General features: G+C 51.6%; 2 protein-coding genes across 2 annotated transcripts in view; one reads left to right on the forward strand and one right to left on the reverse strand.

Annotated features, from left to right (window-relative positions):
• The window catches only part of STX18 (syntaxin 18), a 116,485-nt gene extending 94,940 nt beyond the window's left edge, over window positions 1-21,545 (forward strand). The window contains exons 7-11 of the mRNA XM_004770545.3: window positions 7,174-7,262; window positions 15,998-16,056; window positions 17,452-17,521; window positions 19,801-19,881; window positions 20,605-21,545. Coding sequence (XP_004770602.1) covers window positions 7,174-7,262; window positions 15,998-16,056; window positions 17,452-17,521; window positions 19,801-19,881; window positions 20,605-20,700 — 395 coding nt within the window. The 3' untranslated portion in view covers window positions 20,701-21,545. The remainder of the gene's footprint in view (window positions 1-7,173; window positions 7,263-15,997; window positions 16,057-17,451; window positions 17,522-19,800; window positions 19,882-20,604) is intronic.
• Window positions 21,546-21,782: 237 nt separating this feature from the next.
• The window catches only part of NSG1 (neuronal vesicle trafficking associated 1), a 29,876-nt gene continuing 27,615 nt past the window's right edge, over window positions 21,783-24,043 (reverse strand). Inside the window, exon 5 of the mRNA XM_045075573.1 lies at window positions 21,783-23,218. Coding sequence (XP_044931508.1) covers window positions 23,015-23,218 — 204 coding nt within the window. The 3' untranslated portion in view covers window positions 21,783-23,014. The remainder of the gene's footprint in view (window positions 23,219-24,043) is intronic.

Genomic DNA, 24,043 nt, shown 5'->3' on the forward strand with positions numbered 1-24,043 from the left:
TTTTATGTGTGAGGAAATCGAGCTTTGAAGAGATTATGTAACCTGAACAAAGTAAAAACCAAGAAAGGGGCAGCACCTGGGTTACACTATATACACCCCAAGCCTGTCCTCTCTGGGGGCTGTCTTGATCCCATAGGCCAGAGGCCTTGCACATGTCCTATCTTCACTGTTCCCTATAAAAGAAAAACCACAGCATCACTCATGAACTAATGGGGCCCAGCTTTTCACGAGACAGCATATGGTGATAGCATGTCTAAATTTACTCATGCCACACACAGCACACTCATTCCATCACTCATTCATTTGAGAAATGGTGTTAGGGCTGATGAGAGTGGGGAGAAGCCCATACAGATCCTTGGGACCCAGCTGAGGCCAGCTGTCTGCCCTTGCTGAGCCCAGAGCCCACATGAGTGCTGCTGTGCTGGCCACTGTGCTGGGTGCTGGGGATAGTCTTGAGTAGAATACAAGGCCCCTGTGCTTACAGTCCAGCAGGAAACAAGTTAATGGCATAATCACACCAGTGTAGTATACCGTCATTGTACGTGCTGTGCGATAGAGGGTCCCGGTCATAGGAGAGATTAGGCCCATCCGAGAGGTCGGAGAGCTTGAGAGTTCAGTAGAGACCCAGGGGCAGCAAGGAGTGAGGCCTGTGTCTCTCTGAGCAAGAGTGTCACAGGCTGGAGAAAGCACATCAGAGGCCCCGACAAGAGGGCACGCCTGGCAGGGTGGATGAGCAGCCTGGAGGCTGGAGAGCGAGGCAGAGGGACAGCAAGCAAGGACAGGCCAGGGCACCAGCTGCTTGAGGACTACAGCTTTTACTCTGAAGGAGGTGGGAAGCCATGGGGAGGCCAGCACTGTCATAGCCACTGTGTTAGAATGGGGCCCCATAGGTGGCTCAGTTGAAGAAGGGAAATAGGGACAGTGAAGAGGCTGCTGAAGTCCCCCAGAGACAAGCACGACGCACATGGTAGCAGGGGAGCAGGGGAAAGTGCTGGAATTCTGGATACGTCGAAGTAGAGCCACAGCATTCGCTTCCGTCTATGGGACAGGCAAGGAGGAGGGGCCAAGGAAGGTTATGGTGGTTTGGACAAGGATGAAGTTTGCTGGCCTTCACTGCGATGCAGGAGATCGGTTTGATCTGGAACTCAGGGTCAGGCATGTTAATTTTGAGATGCCTGGCAGAGGTATTGAGTAGGGAGTTGGGAGTTGAGTAGGGAGTCTGGAGGTCAGGGGGCAGGTCCGTCGGCAGCATCGATCCCCTGTGTCAGGCTAGGATCCCCCCGGAATGAGGGTGAGTAAAGGGCACATGAAGGTCTGAGGCCTCCCAGCACTTCCCACCTTCCCTGCTTTATCCTTCTCCCTGGCCTGTGCCGCCGTCCTGTTTGTCTTACTCATTTATGTTCTTTATGATCTGTCTCTCCTGCTAAAATGTAGGTTCTATGAGGACAGGAAAGTTCTGTTGTTTTTTCACTGCTCTAACCCTAGCACCCACAAGAGCGCCTGACACAGGAGGCGCTTAATAAATCTTTGAAACAATCCATCACTGAAAACCATGAGAGGCAGCAGGAAGGTGGTCAGGAGTGCCGATTGCTTTTAGTTACTGTGGAAGTGTTTCCTCATGTAGAAGGAACCTCATGCCTCTGGGCAACACGAAATACCCCGTCAGGTTGAAAGAACCCTCTTCCTCACGGTTTATATTCTCATCTTAAAGTCAGTACTTGTTGTTTTATAATCATGAGGTTCTCTCCTGACGCAACCAGCACTCCAGATACTAAGGGCACGCGCTCCAATTTAGCTCAGGAGCCCCGCATAGGAGACAGGATGGTATGAAGTGTGTCTCTTCTGAGGCTGTCATGGTCCCAGCTCTAACACCTCCTGGCACTTCTGAGCACCAGTTCCCCCATTTTTAAAATGAGGGTGATGATACCGACTTTTTAGGGGCCTGGGGATGGTAGGAAGTTGTCACTGGTGTTGCCTTTGCTTACTGCTCTCCTTGCATCTTGAGACACTCCCCGCCACCCCCACAATCTCTTGGTCCTGGGATGTCTCTGAGATGCCCTGTGGCCAGTCCCCTCCTGCCTTTTCCCCTGCACCCTGGCACCTGCCTGCTTCTGCTGGCTCAGCCTCACTGTCCCCGCAACTGCACAGACCACCCTTTCCTTCAGGTCATTCAGTGATGCTTGTTATGTAGTCCCCTTTCCCTTAGGTACATGGCATCCCAAGGACTAGTAAAATCTGAATATTAAAAATGTACACAATTTCCTGTCTGTACAGATTCTTGCCTATATAACAGATTTTTAAATAGTACATGTTGTTGGTTTTTTTCCCAAAAGAAAGCTATTACCATTGTGTATCCCACCTTCATCTGTTTCCTGTTTGTGGGTCTGTAAGGGAAGAGCAGAAACAGGGCTGCAGCAGGGGGTCACGGAAGTGACTTTGGGGTCAGACTGACCTGGTTTCACAGCCTGGCCTCTGTCCTGAGCTGTGACCCTGGACAAGTTATGTAAACCCTCAGTCTAAGCTTTCTTGTGGCACCATGTGGCCGTGGTTTGTTGTGAGTATCACGTGGGCTCGCGTATGAAGGGCCTGGCAGTGTCTGGCCTGTGCAGTCGGTGTTCCACAAATCACCTGTCTTAGGTTGGTTTGTAGAGCTGGTTTGTAGAGCTGTAGAACTTAAAAAGCAACTGTTCCCTTAGAGCACCAAAAAGAGCAAAGTACTTGGGGAATAAGTTCAACCAAAGTATAAAACTTATATTTTGAAAATTACAAAATACTGTTGAAAGAAATTAAAGATGACCCAAATAAATGGAAAAGCATCCCAAGTATGTGGATGAGAAGAATTTATGTTATTTAAACGGCAGTAAACCCCACAAGTGAGCAAATGCTGTTGGAAAAATGGAGCCCATAGACTTGCTTGACTCAGGGTTACCACAGACCTTCACTTTGACAAAACACGGTGTCTGTGAAGTGCAAGAAAGTGAAGCATGATGCAACAGGGGATGTGGCGAAGGTAAAATTTCTCCAGGCAGAAGATTCAGCCAGCGAAGAGGTGTCCGGGGAAATGAGCTTGGCACATGGAAACATGCGTGCACAGTCTGCAGGTGGAGGCCCTAATGCAGACAGCACAGGGACAGACAGGGCGGAGCCTGAGGCCTGAGCCTGCAGGCCGTGCGGGCTGTGGTCAAGGTTTGCCTTTCATTCTGTGTGTGGCCAGAAGCCCATGGAGGCTTTCAGGCTGAGAGTGGCAGATCAGACTGTAGTCCAAGCCTCTCCAACTGCTGCATGGGATGGAGCCATGTGAGGAAGAAGTGGCAGCAGGGGGCTCGTCCGGATCTGTTGCTGTCTGGGCGCCGGGTGACAGTGTCACATGTGAGGCAGCAGTGGTGATGGAGGTGGTGGTCGAGAGAATCGCTCCCAACTCCAGCCATACTTTGGATCTGCAGATGAGTGAGTAGGTGAGATGGGAGATGGGAGAGGCAGAGGTAGAGGGACGGAGCACCAGGGCTTGGGGCTCTAGCAGCCTGATGGATGGCCGGGAGGAGGGCAGGAGGAAGCAGAGTCTGGCAGCAGGGCTGGGAGGAGCAGGCGGGGCAGCACCAGAATTCTTGTCTGCGCATGCTAGGCCTGGAACATCTGATGGATTTTCAGGTGGAAACTGAGCCTAGAGCTCAGGGGAAGCCTCAGGGCTGGAGACACTTGGGAGTCATGGGGCTGGGCCATGCAGAGCCCCAGGCCTGTGTGTGCTCACCCGGGAATTTGTGAGGGAGGGGAGAAGCCTACAGCCACCTCTGAGCTGCTGCCCTGTTGTCTGGGGGCCTTTGACATTTCGTCCATCCCGACCTTGATGGTGGCGGTCAGTCTTGTGCCCCCAGCCCTAGCTGCTCCCCCTGCGGGCTTATGCATCTGCCCATTGACTTTGTGCTAAGCGTGTCTACAATTTGCAGGACTTAAATCTGGGCTATGTGGAATCCTTCAGCTTAGCTGTTCTGTTTTTCATTCCTCTTTTGAAACATGAGCTATAACTTTGACAAAAAATACTTCAGGAGAGGACTAGGTGGTATAGTTTTGGGCAGAGCTTGCCACACTCCTGTTTTTTTTAAAAAAGCCACTAGTTTGGGGCACCCGGGTGGCCCAGTGGGTTAAGCCTCTGCCTTCAGCTCAGGTCATGATCTCAGAGTTCTGGGATCTCTGCTCAGCTCTCTGTCAGCAGGGAGCCTGCTTCCCCCTCTCTCTATGCCTGCCTCTCTGCCTACTTGTGATCGCTGTCAAATAAATAAATCAAATCTTTAAAAAAAAAAAAATACCTCTGCCTTTGGCTCAGGTCATGGTCTTAGGGTCCTGAGATCAAGCCCCGCATTGGGCTCTCTGCTCAGTAGGGAACCTGCTTCCTCCTCTCTCTCTGGCCTGCCTCTCTGCCTGCTTGTTCTCTCTCGCTGTGTCAAATAAATAAATAAAAAATATTAAAAAAAAAAAAAAAAAAGCCGCTGGCTTGGTTACTTTTCACGCAATACCCGGTATCAAGCAGCTCTGTGGTCATGCAGCCCTTCTGTCCTCATCAGATGTTAGGCCGCCTTCCATATTCTTACTATGCCAGAATGAGGTCTGCATGGCCCTGTTTTTTGTTTTTTTAAGATTTTATTTATTTCAGAACAATCGACCTGGAAATAGGGGAGGAGCAGAGGGAAAGAAAATCTGAAGCAGACTCCCCACTGAGAGCAGAGCCCAATAGGGACTTGATCTTGTGACCCTGAAATCATGATAAGCTGAAATCAAGAGTCAGACGCTCAACCGACTGAGCTGCTCAGGCGCCACCTTCCTGTTCCCGTCTACAGTTTGTTTCCTTACACTGGTTTCCCCTAGCGTTAAGATGGGTCTGGTTGTTGTGAATACTTCCTACACTTCTCCAGTGAGCCATGGTTCCTGCCCTCAGGGAGCTCACAATTGATGGGAAGGACAAGATTCCAGCCCCTGAGAATGTGAGCAATGCCTTAAGAGAAGCCACTGGTGGGAAGAACAGAGATCCCCCAGAGGGGCTTCAGGAGGAAATGCCCTAAGAATTGAGTCTGGACCTAAAATGGAAATGATTCTAGACAGAGGGAACAGTGTGTGTAAATACGCAGAGGCCAGAAAGCGTGGAGTGGAATGTGATGTTGGCAGTACGGTGCATGGAAAGGGCAGGAATGCGGGGCCTCCAGCGGTCAAGGCAGGTGGGGCCTGGCCAGGCAGAGGGCCTGCACATGGGGCCTGGTGCTGGGCCAAGGGAGGGCTGTGTAGAGGGTGGCGGGACGAGGGCTGTGCTCCCCACTGATTGTTGCCGGGGTGGCAGGCCGGGGTGGCTCCCAACCACTCCAAGGTCAGCAGCCTGCAGCCTGCACACATCCTCTTACCAGACTGTGCGTTCCAGCTCAGAATCCATTTATCCTTGGAGCTGATGTGAATAATGTTCCTGTGTTTCTAATTTTGGTGTTCTTACCCTTGACATCAGAGTAAAAGCTTGACGTGGATACCATAATGAGGTCATATAGGAAACAGAGGGCTCTAGAGGTGGAGGTGGGGGGAGTTCGAAGTGCGAAGTTTGCTGCCTGAAGATTCCGCTCAGAAACACAGCCCCCTAGTTCTTACAGGTGCCTTCAGTCTCTCTTTTATATATCAGTTATATGTTTATTATATTTGCATGTATATTTATTATATGTGAGTTAGATATAAATATGTCTTTTATAAATACAGGTCTAGCAAAACCACCGTTTATTCTAAACTTAAGCCATGTTCTAGATGACATGGAGGTTTTTTGTGATAATGTGTCTGGAGTGATACCTTGTATATGGGGTTGGCCTAAACTGCTTTCTCTGAATCGGTGCTGTCATGTGTTCTGTTCCCTTATCAGTCTCAAAACAGAAACTCTGGACTGGTGCCCATCTCATGGGGCTGAGCTCAGCTCTGGGAAATTTCCTGAGGTTGAGGAAGAAAAGAAAAAGAAGTGGTACTTGGCAGCCCCTGACAAGCCTAGAGGCAGCATTGAGACACCAGATGCAACATCAGCCTTTAGAAAGAGAGACCCCGTTACAGAGTCTACCAGGGGCAGATCCCTTCCGTCCATTACCCTGTTCCCTCCGCAGCCCCCTTCAAGCCAGGCAGGCCTCTCTAGCGTGGTCCTGGGTGGTACGGCCCTTCCTAGGAGTCTGAGCAGTTGGTTCACTTCAGAATGCTTCCATCCCCCCTTTGTGTGATTGTGGTCAAAAAGTTCTCTGGAACGTTCCTACACCTCCACTTAGGAGTTGGTGTTCAACATCTATCCTGGAGTACACCAGAGAGGCTCAAAGGATGGACGGGCACACGGTGCCATTACGGCAGCGGGAAATCCAGGTAACTGAGGTTCCTCTGCAGCGGTGCAGCTCTGCAAGGAGCCTCGTGTCCTTACAGCAGACCGCTGCGTGGCACTTTGAAAGAGGGAACCAGATCTAGGTGACTGAGGTAGGATAGTCTCCTGAGATACGGGGAAGTCAGAAACAGCAACACTGTTTCAGAACAGTATGCTAGACAGGAAGCAGCCCCCCCCACACACAAAACCCCATGTTATTCCCAGACTGAAGTGTGGGGGAAGCAAGGGCTTGCATCCCCGTGTGTATGTGAACACGCCAGGTCCGGTCTGAGGCCGCCTCAGAGTGCTGACACCGGTTACTTCTGGGAGAGGAATAGGGTTAGGGAGCAGTATGTCATTTCCTCGATCTTCATGAATGAGAAAACCCATATATTTGGCAGTATCTAGAAAGCAAAGGCAGCGTGGGAGTGTGTATTTGTGTTTCGAGGTAAAAATACACTTGAAGACTGGTTCTGGAGACTGTCCCTTTGGTTTGCAACCTCGCTGAATTCACCGTGGCACTGACACTGTGTGAGGTGCCTACTCCACCCACGCTCGTGCACACACGCACATGCACACACACATCGAAGCGTGGTAGGGGAACCGTGGTGTGGTGCCTCAGTAACCGGATGTGGAACAAGCCATAGGATCCTGTTCCATCCCATGTTCACAATGTGCCTGCATCCCAAGTCCTCCTCTTCTAAAATGAATTATTTTGCCTTCGGCTTTTCTCCTCCTTCTCCTTCCTCTTCCCCTCCTCTTCCTCCTCCTCTTCCTCCTCCACCTCCTCATTCCTCTTCTTCTTCTTTTAACAGAAAAGGTTCCAGCCGAATCACAACCTGAACTGGGCACCTGGGGAGAGGGCAAAGGTGACGATGAATTATCCCCAGAAGAAATACAAATGGTAAGGTTTTTCTGCCCAGTCAGGTGTTGCTAACTGGTGTTAGTTAGGAGGTCATCCTAAATTCCCTTGCTTTGACTGTTATATCAGGTTTTCAAAGTTATAAATAAATATTTTAGATACAACTTTTCCATCTGATTCTTAATACGCTTTTCATAAGTTTTAAATTTGCAGTAGCATAATTAAAGAAGAAATTGCCTTGGAATAATTTTACTAATAATAGATTTATTTTCAGCTGCAGTAAAAGAGTTCTCCAGACTAAATGGGTCTTTTATAATTACTGCTGGGGTGCTTTTTAATTGTTTGCATTGCCGGTGTTGTGCTAATGTGGAGAAAGCAGAAGTGATGACTGATAAATGAAGAGCAACACTGGAACCGCCGAGTCTAGTTGCCAGTTGTTGTCCTCTCTGGGTGAGTTTCAAAAGGAAACTGATAGGTCTGGCACAGGCCCCTGCCAGCTCGTTTACAACAGTGTCTGTGTACACTTCGTGCAGACGTTGGCATGACAAAGCTGAATGGGTCCGTTTTCCTGGGGCAAGGAGCAGTGTTCCCTAGAGTGGCCCTGGCGTATTACTGTCCTCCACCTGCGGAGCGGGGAACCCACCTCCCACAGGCACACTTTGAGTGACTCTGTCTGACAAATGACAACACCTTAACTTGTGCAGAGGTTGAGGGGGGATGGAACTTCACTGGTATCATCATCTCTGTGACCCGGTCACTAGTCACGCTCAGGTGGGGGCACAGCAGCGTCTCCTGTTCACTTGGGCAAAAAGCAGTAGTGTCTGGCCCAAGGTCCTGGTAATAAGTGGAAGAGCTTACTAACCCTCCATCCCCAGATTTCTAACCTTTCTCCTTTTCCAGAAGAGAGAGGGAGTAGAGCTCTGAGGCAAAGCTGTGTCAAGTAAGAGAGGGATCCGGTCTCATCCCAGCCTTGAGCCTCGTGGACTGAGGCATCTGTGTTGCCAGGCTCCTTCTCCTCACTGTTGTCTTCATAGCTTGCAGGTCTCAACTCTTAGATCCTCAGAGAGGCCTTCCCAACCACCCAACCTGCAGTGGCCCCCAGCCCCTCTGTCCCTGTACCCCATTTTATTCCCTCATCCCTCCACTAGAATACAAGGGCCTCGAGAGCAGGAGCTTATCTGCTTTCGTGGCCATGTTCCTAGAGCCTAGAACAGTGTTCTAATGATGAGTGCTTTTGATGAGTAGGATCATCAGTATGCATTACTAGAACATTCTAACTCTAAGTTAATACTGATATTATGTGTACTTATGAATGCCCCCTCTACGCCGAGCCTTCTACGTATGTTCTCTTGTGTGGCAAGCTGACATGGGCAGCCTGGCAGAGGAGACGTCCTCCACTGAGTCAGGCTCCACTGAGCAGTGGTACACACACGGGTCTGCAGCCTGGGCCCCGTGAGGGTGGCCCGGTGCACGGGTCCACTCCCTAGGATAGCAGCTGCTGGGGAAGAGCACTGGCTCAGAATCTTCTTGCACTCCAGACTTGCTGTTTCTTCTCCAAGGCTGAATAAAGGACTGACCCACAGTGGGGCTGATGACTGAGCGAGCTGCCTGGGAGGGTTGTGTGTCATGGTGCCAGGCATGCAGCAAGTGCTCACGAGTTCCCCCACCTTTCCCTGGCAGCCAGCTGTCTGCTGCTCAGGGTAGAAGAGACTGGCCTGTGCGCAGGCTCTCAGGTCACTGATGCACATGTGCAGAGAGCACTGAGTGAGGGTGATGCACGTGGCAGCTGGAGCTCAGTGGAATTTCATACGTATTTTTTTTTTAAGATTTTATTTATTTATTTGACAGACAAAGATCACAAGCAAGCAGAGAGGCAGACGGGGGTGGGGGGGTGGGGAGCACAGAGCCTGATGTGGGGCTTGATCCCAGAACCCTGGGATCATGATACGGCCGAAGGTAGAGGCTTTAACCCACTGAGTCACCCAGACGCCCCGATTCATATGTATTTTATACACAATCTGGTTTCACAAACATTTACCACCCCTCTCTCCCAGACAACTGGTTTCCTCTTTAAAATTGTCAGCTTAGAAGCATAGAACTGATCCCAGTGATAGTACTACTGGCTATGACTTTCCTAGGACTTGCTTTGGGGTGTTCCCTCAGAGCCTATGGTATTTGCTTTGGAATACCAAGCAGAGCTTTGTTCTTTACAGGCAAAAGTGATTCTGAGTTAAGGGACTAAGTCAACAACTTCAAGTGGCTTTGCCAAGCCCCTGCCTTCCTCTAGATTCTCCGGTGTTCCAGAGTGCACCCTCTGAGTAGGTGCTCCGTGGTCCCCAGGCCCTGCAGATGTGGCAGCCGGAAGCCTTGAGTATGGAGGGTGGCTGGGGAGGGACTGTGGTGTGGATTCTAGTTAGTCAGGAGGCAACGAGAGGTGCGTCCGGGCACAGCTGTGGAGGCAGGAATGAGAAAGGTGCTGGGGGACTAAGCTGGACTGGGAGGAGGAGCCTGGAGCTTTCCGACTTGGAGAAACGATGCTGCCAGTCAGAAGGGAGAGCAGGCTGGGCAGGGCAGGGGATGCCAAATTCCATTTTAGACACCCTCTGGGACATCCGTGGGAAATGTCTGGTGGGCAGTAGGAGTGGAGGCTCAGGCTAGAGATGTGAATGCGGGAGACATCCTACTGCTGATGTTTGAAGCAGTGCGTCCCGGGGAGAAGGAGCAAGGCAAAGGACAGTGCCTTGGGGCCTCCACAGGGAGGAAGGCTGAGGTGCAGAAGCTGGCCTGTGGACGCGAAGGACGGTCAGACCATACTCCCTTCTCCTATAACCAAATGACGGCAGAAGTTTCTTAAAATCTCAGTTTCTCTTCAGTTTGTACAGAATTTTATTAATGAAAGTAATGATCTCACGTTCCCCCAAATAATGTAATAGGACCCGCATTTCTTTGCTGGAGAAAAAATATGCAGAGTTCTGTCCCTTGAATGATTTGTACGCCGGCAGAATTTACCTTCTGTTAGGTTTGGGGTTTTTTTTTTTTTCCCTTTTATACACTTCATAAATGAAGCAGCTTGAGTAAGAGTCAGAAGTTTGCCTTTCTCCTGTAGGAGGTGGTGAGCAGCAGAAGTTTGTTAACCTTTGCTGATGCCTGACCCTTAGAAGCCTCTCAAAGCATGCTGGGATGGGCCAGAGAAAGGCTGGTAGCAAGGACATCTGTAATCCACTGATGCCCTATCCCAGCAAGAGATGACAAAGGGCTCAGGGACTCGATAGAGTCTGTTACAAATCCTCTTTATATCACTGTCTGTCGGTGTAATTTGGGCCAAGAAGATTTGCCTCACTGGACTTGAGTGTGGCAAGAACCACCACCCCACAGAATTGCTGGGAATGCAGAGTACCTGGCAGCATGCAGGGTCCATGGGAGCTGCTCTGCTCGTGTTGGCCCCAGGGCACACCTGCGTTCACTGCGCCTCTCCAGAAGGGGATGTAGACAACGCAGAGGAAGAGCAAAGGGTCCCGACATTAGGCTTTTCTGTACTCAATGACTGCTGGTGCCCCATCCTTCCACTTCCTTGTTGGGTCCTGAGTCCCTTTCTATAAACATGCTACCAACCGTTCCCAATCTGATCCCAGGATCAGTGACTGAAGCCATCGGAACCAGCAAGACCTCCCTAATTTGTTCAGAGCTCCTGCAAGTGGATTGGGCAGAAGGAGGTGACACTCAGAACTTTGAGGGCTGCCTATTTAATGCTCACTTAACCTCTCTCTTAATTGGGAGTGATGGCCAAGTTCCGTGTCTTACAGTCTGGCCAACCCAAATCTTACTTAATACACTCAACCCTGAACATGAAAAGAAGCAGGGCACTATTGGTTTTAAATTAGCAAGTGTTGTAGCAAATTGTGGTCATAATTCATAATCACTGTTTTGGAATTTTTCCTCAGGGTAAAATAGTGAATTAAGCCCTATAATACCAATTTAATTCATTATTTCACCCATAGGAGCAGTTGTTACATGTTCCAAAATGGTTGCAGAGTGTTATATGGTTTGCACAGTAAATTTCCATTTATAACCCATGATGCAGGTATATTAACGTTTGAGTTAATATAAGCAGATGTTTTGTGGTCAGGCTGAGTGAAACCAAATTGTTTTCTGATGTTACTTAGAGAAAATACCTCCTTTTCTAAGGCTGCATTCATTCTTCTTGCTTCAAGTGAAACCACCTGCATTAATTGATATATTCCTCAGCATGATTTTTAAAGACGTGCGTGTGACTTCTGTTCTCAAATCTGTCTGAAAGGTGTCCCTAGCCCCTGTTCCCTGTGCTAGCCCCTGGAAGCAGGGCTTGTGATCTGTGGCTGCCCTCCTGGTGAGAGTTGTTGGTAGAATCTGGGCACTACACAGCTGAGAGCTGAAGTCCACACCTTGGGGAGGTTTCGGGTTCACAGGGGCAGACGTAGGAGTGGAGGTGAGAGTCACAGAGCCATGAGTATGAAACTGTTTGGCACAAAGAAATCCTATCTGGAAGACCCCTGAGAGGTCCTGGGCCAAGGGGACAGAGTGCTTTCTGGGCTGAGTCCCTGTGGGTTCCAGCCCCTGTGGGTTCACAGTCTTCTGTTCAGTTTGCTGCTCTTGCCTCTTTGCAATGCAGATAACCTCTTCTGGCCTCGTCTTATACTCAAAGGCCTTTGTAGGAGTGATTTTCTTCTTAAAACTATAGTAAAGAGGATTAGATTAGAAAAGGATTTCTGTAACAATGTATTCACAATGTGGCTTTGTAGCCTTTAAACCAGATTATAAACCCTTTTGGGGCCCCCTATTTGGAAGTCTAACTGACTTCTGAATGGAGTCAAGCGGTTAAATAATAGTGCCTAACACACATGTAACACACACCACATGCCAGGTACTTGAGCCTTCATTAGTGTGTGCCACCCGTGTGGTAGGTTCTGTTGCTGGCCCCATTTCATGGAGAGCTCCCATTCCTAACCTTTAAATGTGGTGCCTTCCACAGTGGTTGAGGGGTTGGGGGAGGTTGCTGGGGGCGTTGGTCTGTGCTGAGAGCAGACGCTGCATTTTGGTGTGAGACCAAACAAGATGGAGTGGAAAGAGCCATGGTAGGAGGCCCACAAAGTCTGGCTGCTGTCATGCCTCTCGGGCCCTCCTTGTCCACCTTACGCATCATGTAGGCCTCACATCCCCCTCTCCAGTGCCTCACAGAGATGGGTGACACGTATCTTAGACCCCCAGGGGAATTTGCCTTCCCAGGGCCTATAGGTACCCCTGTCCTTGGTGCTGACCATGGAGCCCAGGCCTTGCTAGGTACCGCTCCTTGTGAAGTCCCCATCCTCCTGGGAGACAGATGCCAGCAGCTGCCAGGGAGCCCCAATGACTGTGGTGTAAGTGTTTCTCATGCTGGAGCAAGTGAGATGACCTCAAGTCACAGCGGCTCTCTAAAGTTTGAAACCAGAGAGGTGGAAGGGGCCTTCAGAGCATTTCATGACTCATTTTGCAGATCTGGAATCTCACTTCCAGAGAAATTAAATAATAATAACTTGCACTCAGTGAGAGCTTCCTGTGAGCCATGCGCTTTGTAAGCCACTTACATGTATTCACACATCTTCCTCTTAAGAACTGCTAACTAGGGCACCTGGGTGGCTCAGTGGGTTAAAGAACTGCTAACTAAGTCGTGTTAGCATCCCGTTTTAGTGATGAAGACAGCACAGGAAATTAGCTGCCCAAGGGTGTCCGTCCAGCTTAGAAAGTAAAGGAGCCCTCCTTCCCCACCCTCGGCTTCATCACCACCTCTCTTGATGAAGAGGCCTGGTCACATGACAGGCCCAACAGAAGCCAGTGACCGGTCCAGGGTCATCTAGGAGTTGCCACGAGGCTGTAGGGGCTGGCTCACTGAAGTCCCAGGCATGTCCCCAACCAGCCCCTGCCGGCCAGCATTTGCCACTCCCTGTCTTACTCAGCAGATGAGAGGAAAGTTGTATGGGTTTGCCACTGAGACAGCTTTGGAAACTACCCTGAGATCTGGTGCAAGGAATGTTGTCAGCGGCCTGGCCACTGCCTGATCTGCCCGAGCGAGACCCACCAGGTCTCATGAACTGACCACCTTGCACTTGGCTGTGGGAAAGAGGTTTTGTCGTTTTGGAAAACACACTGTCATTGTAACTTCCACCCCCAGTGGAGGCCGCTTTCCATGAAGGTCTTGGCCTCGGTGAACCTCTCTCCTCAGCGCTATTGCTGCTTGATCCCTTGAGGCATTAGTTTTTCCCACTTCCTCCAGGGACTGGATGCTTGCCAGTGCCCTTAAGAACCCAAGGCTTGAACAGAAATGAGAGCCAGAATCTGGTCCCACTTCTGAGCAGGGCTGGCAGGAGTCTTTCAGAGGTAGTAGTTACCTGGAGGCCTAGAAGGATGTGCAGCAGGGGCCACGTGCCCTGGAGTTGGGTAGAAGAGAGAGCTTTGTTCCCAGGGGACATTCCCGTAATAAACCATCTCAAACCCCTAGTTAATCTTGCTTAGGAACAGTTTAAAAAGCATAAAAGGGCTGAGGGTTTAAAAGGACAGGGCCATATTTTGTCTTTAGAAAAATAAGAAAATGCCACCAGCAAAAAATAAAAACCCTAAGTAGTACCTGGGAGAATTATTGAAAATAAATTAGCTCCTACAGGCCGAAGTAATTGTATTTTTTCCTCATTAACTGTTGACCGTTAACTGAGTTGATACTTTCAAAGTCAGAAATGAAGTTTCTATTCCCGTAAATAACCAGCTGCATGCATAAGGAGAAGGGCCATCTGGGTGCATTGTCAGCAGCCAGCAAGGCAGCCTGCCGGGGGCGTTAGGGCGGCCCTGCATGTGCTTCCCCAGCACTTCTCCCTTTCTACAAGCTGAGCCAGCCCCCTGCGTCCCTGGTCTTCTGACCCAGTGGGTCTGGGGTAGAGCAAAGGTGTCTTGGTGTTCGAACAAGCAGTGGGGCTGGGGACCAGTGCCATGGAGTGTGTCAGGCCCTGCCCTGCGCTGAGAGGCCAGAGAAGAAGCCCCCGCCCCAGGAGGGAAGACGCCAGAACGGGGGCAACAAGTGCAGCTGATGGGCCAAATGCAGAGGAGCTTTTGATAAGAGGTTGAGGAAGGTGATTCATTCTGCCTCAGGTGCCTAGTCACTAGGAAGGTGCCTAATAAGCTCTCCGCCAGCCTGTGCGGAGGTGGGGGGCAGCGGGCCACAGGAGAAGGCCACACCTCTGCACTGATCTGCAGGCCACGGGACAGGGCTGGTGTGCTGCCACGTGACGTGACTGGCATCTTAGTTCACTTTGACCCCTCAAGGAGTGGGAGGGAGACGAGAGGAGACTGAAAGATGATGAGGACAGAGCTTAGGTGCCAGGCAAAGAATGGGTGCAGCAAGGGTGTGGCAGATGGGACAGAGGACACCCGCGTGGAGGGCGGGAGGGACGAGTGGAGGACTGTTAAGAGGCCCTGCCCGTGGAAGTTACCCCACCCCCACCAACCCGTGTCTCCAGTGAGTGGGAGTAAGCAAGGCACAGGGAGGACAGGGAAACCCAGGGAGGGGTGAGGAGGTGTAGCAAAGGCAGCAGCCTGGGCAGGTACAGGGGTGAGCGAGCACAGCTGCTTCCCTTCCTGTGAGGGAAGCCGGAAGGAGTGGCAGGGAAACCGTGAAGTGGGAGCCGGATGGAGGGGCTGGGAGACCGTGAGTCCCTGCAGGAGCAAGGGGTAGCGGGATCTTCAGTCAAATGGCAAAGCCTCTGGATGGCGAGAGCTTGCTTCCACTTGTTCCCTGCGCAGCGCCTGCCACACACAGATCCTCAGAAAGTTTCTGTGGATGCAGCTGCAGCTTTAACAGATGTGAAAGGAAGAATGGGTGTGTGGCCTTTTCAGAGTTGGGTTTGACTCCGGTCCCACCCTCAGGCAGCTCACAGTCCCACAGGGAGTTGGGGATGTGCACAGCTTCTGACAAGGCCTGAAATATGCTAAGAGATGTTCGGAAGGTACTAGGCCAAGGTTAGAAAATTGAGGACTAGCTTCAAGCCTGGGGGCCCGGGATAGGTCACGGAGAAGGTGGCCTTTGGGCTGGGTCTGTGGGAACCCTGCCCCAGGGTTGAGTGGTCATGGGAAGGCGGAGTGCGTGGTCCTGTAGGTGAGGGGGAGGAGATCGGCTGGCCCCACACCATGGTGAAGCTTCAGACACACTGTCCTTTGTTGGGCCAGAGTCCAGCTGGCAAGAACGGCTGGGGAGAGCTGTCTGCTTCACAGAGTCAACGAGTTCCCACGTGTTAGGGCAGCATCCTTACCCGAACTGCATCCTGAAGCCTGATTGCTAGCCTGAGCCCTGGGAACACGGCTCCTCTGGCTCCTGGGCCTGTGTTCTGGTCATGGGGTTGGCCAAGCACAGCTCTGAAATCACACTGCCCTGCTCTCAGCTAAGCTGCTGGACCTCACCACTCCACTTAAAACAGGTGGACCCAGCGGCAGACAGCACAGGCCTGTGGGAGCCAGAGGAGAGCAGGGGGAGGGATGACAGCTTCTCCCCACCCCCCACCCCAGCCGTGCCTCCAGGCTCACCTTCATGGGCATCAGAGCGGCTTGCAGGTGGGGACAAGTCCAGCCGCAGGGATGTTGTCACGCTGATGCTGGAAGGAGGGACTCGGTGGTGATCCTTAGAGAGCAGATCAAAGATTTCTGTGCAGAGGCCTTGCTAGACACTTGCCTCTGGCTGTGTTGGGTATGACATCACCCTGCATGTGTTTGTTTCCTCACAGTTTGAACAAGAAAACCAGCGCCTCATTGGTGAAATGAATAGCCTGTTCGATGAAGTGAGGTGTGTATGTGGTTTCTCCGGGCTGCTGGCCTCCGTGATAGCTTTCCCAGAAATGGGGAATAAATTCACTTTCGTGCCATGGTGTCCGCTTGTGGCCCTGGCCACATGCACCCCCCCCAAGCCATTTGGAGGTGAAGGCAGGTGCCCAACTTTACTGATTTCTGTCACCTTGTGGGCCCCCCTTTCGTCACCCCTTTCATGCTGTTCCCAGTGACCTCAAGCAGATTGCACCAAATACTGTGGGGGGGGGGCTCATGGGGGTTGTTTGCGCCTCATGACTCCCAGTGAGATGAGGGCCTTGTGATGAACCACCAACCAGAGGCAGCCTCCTGCACTTGGCTCTGCCAGGGTCTGTGTGCTCCCTCAGCACCGGGGTCGGCGGCACCAAAGGCAAGTGGCTGTGTTTGCCCATGTGAACCATCGCTGGCTGGTCCTCAGGGGAAGCATTTGGGGCCTGTTCCCCCAAGAATGTTTGAAGCATCTGAATGGGAAGCCCTGCTGCTCTGTGGGCTCATCCCAAGAGAAAATGCCTCCCGGCACTGTACCTACACAGCCCTGGGGACTCCGCATGCAGGTGTTTCCCTCTGACAGCACCCGGCCTGTGCTCTTCTGTAACCTTTGTCTGTCTTCCGTGGGCCTCCTGGTCCTTGTTCTGACACTCCACCCTCACCACCCCTGCCCCTGTGCACCTCGCTCTCCCTTCCCACACCTCGAAGCCCTGGGATGATTGGCTGCCTCTTGCCCTTACACAGCAGGCCTCTTGGGCTGGGAGCTCATCCTCATTTCTAGGCCTGCTCGAGCCCCCAGGCCACCCCTGGGACACCCTTGCTGCCCCTGAACAGGAAGCCCAGACACTTGGTTGCTGAACCCAGATAGATTTTTCAGACGGAATCAGAGTTTTTCCTTTCAACAGGAAGTTGGTTAGAGTGGCAGAAAGACTCTCCCTCAACCTACTGAGCAGTAACAAAGTTGAGTTGTCAGCACATTCTGGTGCTTTCTTTTGAATCCCCACCATGTTATTGTGGTTACTAGGCTGGGTACAGGCCTTCTAGAAGACTGCCTTTTGTAACCGGGGCATGGACTCCACGCCAGGGCCCTGCGGGTCAGCTTCCGGGGGAGGACGTGGTTCCAAATGGCACAATACCCTCCAAACTGGGAGACTTAAGAGGAGAGACGAGAAGTAAAACGTCTGTCTCCTCCCCCAAGCTTGACACGGTGCCCCGTCCCTCTCTCACGGATGACACGCTGTCCCTTTCCCTCTCTGGAGGCTGTGTGGTGTGTCCCCTCCATTTCTCACTTAGACAATCCCTTTAGAAATGCATAGCATTCTTGTTAGAACTACCAAGTATTAATGGTTGTCTGTAACCTCTTTTTTTTCATTCCCCCGAAATGAAGGCAAATCGAAGGGAGAGTGGTTGAAATCTCCAGACTCCAGGAGATATTCACAGAGAAGGTTTTACAGCAGGTAAGAAAGAAAAAAAAAAATCGTTGTTCAAAGTGTTAGCTTCAAAGAATGAATGTATTGTGAAGTCCAGCCGTTCCTTTTGAGCTGGCCTGGTCTCTGCACCCGAGCACCCAGAGCCCTGTGCACGCGGCCCATGGGTGCTCAGAGGGCTCCTCAGGGGAAGGCCTCCTGTCCCCCTGGTGCAGCCTCTGTGCATGGCAGGGACATCTCTGCTCTCAGGTGGCCCAGACCCAACTGAGGGCCCAGCCAGGCTGTTTGGTGGAGCACACGAAGGTGGCAGGAGTCTGGTCGCTCTTCGTTCTCATGCCCTCAGGGAACCAGGCCGGCCCGCTGGCTCTGCAGGGCTGTGACCCTTGCAGGGCTGCTGTAAGTCTCAGAGGTGGGCCCCCAGAAAGCCCCCAGCACAGCACCTGCTGGGGAAGTAGCTTCTGAGTCGGCCTTTCCGAGAGCCCAGACTTGGCCCTCTCTGAGTACCAGGTCTGTGCCCTCAGGTGTCACATCCACACAGCAAATAGGATCATTCTTCTAAGAGGATTTTATGTTATGTGTACCTGCCTCCCCTGCTGAAATTTCTCCAGCCAGTAATGCAAAGCTGTTAGAGACCTGATCGGTTTGTCCTTTTGTTTATAATACCCACAGACCATGGAAGAGTTTCAAAGACAAAATCACTTTGCTCCATTGTAGGAAACTGGGCTCATTGGCTTAAGATACCCTACTCCCAAAACCTGTCCTGAACCTCACAGCCAGAGTCGAGTCATTGTAAATTAGGTACATGAAGCCTAACAGTTTGGAAGTTCAGCTTCATAAGAGCTGTCCTTTTAATCAGCCCGCTGAAGGAACTCTTCAGGCGTCTGTATGCTAACCTTCACATAGAAGCCTCCTGATACATACAAAAGTGAAGTCAGCTGTCCCTGTCAGAGCACACGCCTTGTTTCTAGAGGCATCTCAGCGTGGGAGGAGAGCTCAGAGGTCAGGGAGGGTCAGACAGACTGGCTCCAACCCAGGGTGCCCTGAGCTATGCCACCCTCCACAGAGCGGAGCAGGTGTCCCCTGTGTCACCCTTAGAGCTGGTATAGAGGTACACATGCCTGGCTCATGGCAGCCTGTCAGTACATGGGAGCTAATGTTTGTACATTTTAACTTCTCCCTTTTTTTTTTTTTTTAAGATTTTATTTGACAGAGATCACAAGCAGGTAGAGAGGCAGGCAGAGAGGAGGGGAAACAGGCTCCCCTCTGAGCAGAGAGCCCGACACCGGGCTCGATCCCAGGACCCAAAGACCATGACCTGAGCCAAAAGCAGAGGCCCAACCCACTGAGCCACCCAGGTGCCCCAGATCCCCCTTTTTTTTAAAGGTTTTATTTACTTGAGAGAAAGAGAGATAATGACAGATAGCAAGAGCAAGCACAACCAGGGAGGAGAGGGAGAAGCAGGCTCCCGCTGAGCATGGAGTTGGACATGGAGCTCCATCCCAGGACCCTGGAACCATGAGTTGAATGGAAGGCAGAGGTTTAACTGACTGAGCTACCCAGGTGCTTAGTTTTGTGTTTTGTTTTCTTTCCTTTTCTAAGAGAGACACAAAATGGTGAAGCACAAAGCACTTTCCTGGAGCTGACGTGGGATTTTTTTTGTATTGTTTGTTTTTGTAATTTTTTTTTTAAGATTATTTATTTATTTATTTGACAGAGATCGCAAGTAGACAGAGAGGCAGGCAGAAAGAAAGGAGGAAGCAGGCTCCCTGCTGAGCAGAGAGCCCAATGTGGGGCTCGATCCCAGGACCCTGAGATCATGACCTGAGCCGAAGGCAGAGGCTATAACCCACTGAGCCACCCGGTGCCCCAAGGAGCTAACGTGTTTTAAAGCATATGCATTTGGAGGCATTTGTCTCTGGACGTCCAAAGAGTAGAGGAAAGAGTGGAAGAAAAGCCCCTGGCTTTTCGTGGCTACTGTGTAGTAGGCAGCTCTCATGTTTGTCCCTTCTTGACCAGCAAGAGGGACAGCAGGTGGCAGCTGGGGATACATGGGGCACAGGCACTGGGTTCCTGTCCTGGTCCTGCCACATGCTTGCTGTGTGACTTCGGGCAAGTTACTAAACTTCTCTGAATCCTAAGTTTCCCTTTTGCAAAATGGGGCTGCTGCTACCCCTCGGGGCACTGTGAGGACTCGTAGGCTCATGTGTGTAAAGTCCCATTCCTCCCTAAGTGGCAGCTGCTGGCTTCTGATGTCTGTACACTTAGGGAAAGAGAGCGTGTTTTGGTCACCTGTCACTGTCCTTCCACAGGAAGCCGAGATTGACAGCATTCACCAGTTAGTTGTCGGAGCAACTGAGAATATCAAGGAGGGTAATGAAGACATCAGAGAGGTGAGTACTCTTGGGCCCCCCAGGTCTCCCCAGTGTGGCACCACGTCTGGGCAGCAGCCGCCGTCTTGCTGGCATGGCTGCCTGAGTGCCTTGCTGGGGCCCAGCCCCCAGGGCTCACCTGATGGCACCACACAGCCTCATCTCCATCCCCACCAAACCCTGGGCCCCCGCTATTACCAAGAGACATGACTCACGGCCCTCCAAAGGAACAGTGAGAGGCATATGAGGTCACTCTTGGCAAGGGCTGGACCAGCTCCTTAAAGCCAGGGGTGGGCTCCACTGGAGAAGCTTTTTGAAACCGCTCCCTACCCAAAGGGCCAGAGCCTTGGTTCCTGTTTTTTGGGGCCACCACGGTGGACTCTGTCCTCTGGGTACGGTGCTCAGGCTGGGTTGACATGGGGCCACCATTGGCACTGTACTCCCGGGGGCCGCGGCCTGGCCAGTCATGGTCGGTGCACTTGGTCTATGCGTGTAGTTTTAACTCTGGGACACACATGGACCGTTTCTGGGTGTTTCCTGGGAGAAACAGGGAAATACCTGTTTGCCTACAGATTCTAGACCCACTCTGTGGTTTTGCCTAATAATTACGGCCAGCATAGGCTCCAGCAATACACTGCTCCTGCCCAGTGGAGGGGGAGTGTGCAGACAGGTGGAGTGCTTGAGGGCTTTGAAACCAGGATCCCCTGTGACGCAAATCCCTGTGCTCCTCCCCACCCCTCCCAGGCCATTAAAAACAACGCTGGCTTCCGAGTGTGGGTCCTCTTCTTCCTGGTGATGTGCTCCTTCTCCCTGCTCTTCCTGGACTGGTATGACAGCTAGCCTGTCCTGGCTGCTCCTGGCAGATGGCGCGTGGTCAAGGGTTGCCGGGATCGGAGCAGGACTGAGATTTCATCACTGCGCCGTTCAGGGGGGAGGGGGCTGGGACAGAGGCACACTCTCACAGAAGGAACACCCAGGCCTGTGGTTTTAAGCCCATTTGGTAGCGGAAAGAGAAAATAACACAAGTGGAACGTGGCCTATATAGCAGCAATCCTGACTTGAGGTGGGTGAGGTGGGGGTGAGGGGGCTCACTGGCTGCACCTACAGCTGGAGGCCCGGGGCTCAGGGAGGCTCCTGCCTTGCCCTTCCAGTGGCTTCGGGGAGAAGTGCCGGTTGGTAACTTCTCACAATGATCATTTCTTTGTTTCCTGTGGCTTCTTCTCTGCCTGAGCCCTGTGATAGCTTCACTATATTCTAGAAGCAAACCATTGTTCTGTTAATGTAATAAATGCACCTAGAGCTACTTCGTGTCCTGTCAGTGGGTCACAGAAGTGCAGCAGACACCTGCCTGCTGGGTAGGGAAGAAGGGTGGGGACAGACTCTGGGCACTCGGGGGGTGGGGGGGCACTGGAGCTTGTGTCCAGAGCTGGAACCTGGCCTACGGCTCCCCGACCTGTGTGCCTGACCCTTGAAGAAACAGGAGCACCGGTTTGCAGTGGGAAGCTCGAGACTTCTGGAGCCACTTCTGTGCAGAAAGCTCGCTGGTGGTCCGTGGGGCCCCACACCCATGTGAGATACTGACTGTCGCGCAGCTGCGGGCTCCTTGTGTTCCTTGTTTGCACAGAGCGGAAGTGTCAGAAGTTACCTGTGAGTGAGTTTACAGCCAATAAAACATCTAGATGGTACAAGGAATGTGTTGCCTTAGCGGTGCGCATACATGGCCTGGCCACGCTCACAGACGTGTGGTCCCCGCTCGCCAAGGGACCTCGCAGCCTTTACTGCATGCGCAGCTCAGGCTCGCTACCTGCCTGACTCCCAGCCCCAAGCCCACAACCCTGGTTTCAGAACACCCTTGATAATGAAATCGGGTTTTGGAAACAGTAATGGAGTCAACTGTGATCACCATGCTTGTTTGCAACAGGTTTTGCACTAGTTGTCATTTATTTTTGATCTACTAAAAAACAGTGAAATGTTTGACATGTCCACCAGAAACAACACATTCAAATAACATAGAAGAAAATGTCTGTGAATGTCTTTTTTCTATTTAATCGTCTTACATACTTATCTAACTGGCAATTTTGTAAACATATACTTTAATGTCAAGATTCAGGTTGAAACATCATTTTTTTACAAAGATTGTGAATTGAAATGTCGTCATTGGGTTTGCAAGTTGCCACACCAGCCCCTCTCAGCCTTTCCTGCCTGCTTCTACAGTAAAGGAGTTCTGGTTCACAAAATAAGTCAGTCTTGGCTCCCCAGCAATTACATTTTCACTTTTCCAACACAAATAAGTTTTGAAAACCAACTTGCTAACAGGGCTACTGGTACAAATTTATTCATAACCAAAGAGAACAAAAGACCAAAGCGGTTTTGTTCCTATTCAACACGTCACAGAGCAGACGGACTACCTATGGGGGGACAGAGTCCTGGAGCCCGCAGCCCAGGGACCACTCTTTCCACAGCCTCACGTGCACTGGAGCGAAACATGGTGCTCCCCACCCAAGATGCCAACGCCGGTGGGGGGGGGGGAATACAGACCCCAAGTGTTCGGCAGCGGGACACGTGCACACATAGGGATGAGCACAGGGAAAGAAGGGGTACATCCACTCCCGGATGTCCTGTTTTCCTTCCTTCTCTATACCTCTCACTACTGTGCGTCTCAGCAATGGCACTGTTGCTGCCTGACTGAAGGCTGGAAGAAATTCTGAAGGACAGCTTGCTCTTAGCAACGTGGGATCACTCTGAATATGGCTGTGGACTAAGGACTGCAAATGGTGAGGGCAGGGGTGCGGGGGCGGGGCATGTAAAATAAATCAATTCCACAAAATGCATTATTTGTCTGAACCCAAACCCCTTGCATATCCAGTGTAAATTTATTTTTTGATAGCTTCCAATAAGTCCCAGTAAAGTACTAAATGAAGATTCCTTAACATGGAAAGTGGTGTCAGAGCTCTTTAAGCAACGCTGATATGCACTTGGTTTTATGCCCATGAGTGGCCGGCAGCAAGTTGTATTTGCAAAGCAGCATCAGCAAACAGAAGCAGTTGCACCATAAATGAGTAACCTCTAAAGTATCGGTAATTATATTTAATGAAACGTCCCTCCGAGTCCCTTGGTTACCTTCAAGTGACACCTCGTAAGGAACCTGCCCGTCTCACTGAGCGGACTTCTCGGCAGCTTCGGTCTCCTGCTCAGACAGCTTCTCTTCCGACAGAACAGACATCCAGGGGGAGACCGAGCGCGTGATGCTCTGCTTGGCCAGGTTGTAGTGGTTGATGACGGTGTAAAACTTCTCCCGGGCGCTGGAGTCTTGCTCCGCATAATAGCTCTCCAAGCCTTCTGGAATGCACTGTGTGTTCTGAAAAACAAGAGGCCACTGAGACGTGGGCACCGAGGCTGGAGGGGAGGCCAGTGTGTGTCTCCAGGTAACACCTCACAGATGTTTACCGAGCACCTTCCCAGGGCCGAGAGGAGAAAAAGAAGGATCTGCAAAAGCAGGAAGGGGTCCTGCTTGGCACAGCCCAGCAACCACCAGACACCGATTTAGGGAGATGACAGGGTCAACCTCCCTAACAAGGCCAGGACACAGCAGTCCTTGGGCTCCTGGGGCATGTGTGTAATGACTTTGGGCCTTCCTGCTTCTCTAAAGATCTCACCCTGGTTGTCATTTATCTTCCATCTACCAGAAACCACCTAGTCAAATAGTGAAGGGAGGGAAGTCGGAAAGGCCTCCTGGGAGCTAGGCTTTTAACAGGGGAGGCGGAGGGAGAGCGCTGGAGGCAGAGGAGACCGGCCTCGCAGACAGTCCACAGCAGCACGAGGAACACACTGGGAAGAGTGGCCTGGGTCCCAGAGGCAGCCACACCAGGCCTGCAAGGTCCTGTGAGGGAACAGTGTGACCTTGTGATCCAGAGAGCAGCAAGATGTCCCTGAGGACCCCAGACAGCATGTTGGGGTGGGGAGGGGCTATCCCAGACATCTGTCGACAAAGGAAGAGGCTCTGCCCCCTACAAGAAACAGAACCCTGGGGAGATACGGGGTGGGGAGACCATCAGCTCCATCAGCTAGTCAACGGTCTAGGACCCCCAAAAGTTAAAACCCTGCACCCCAGGCTGCCTTTCCTTATCAATCTAGGAGCCAAGCTAGGCCACTGCCCCACCACGGCTGATGTGGCCAGCCCACA

This window comes from Mustela putorius, unplaced genomic scaffold (genome assembly GCF_011764305.1).
Source record: "Mustela putorius furo isolate JIRA1106 unplaced genomic scaffold, ASM1176430v1.1 tig00000083_pilon_pilon_pilon, whole genome shotgun sequence".
Classification (NCBI taxonomy): domain Eukaryota; kingdom Metazoa; phylum Chordata; class Mammalia; order Carnivora; family Mustelidae; genus Mustela; species Mustela putorius.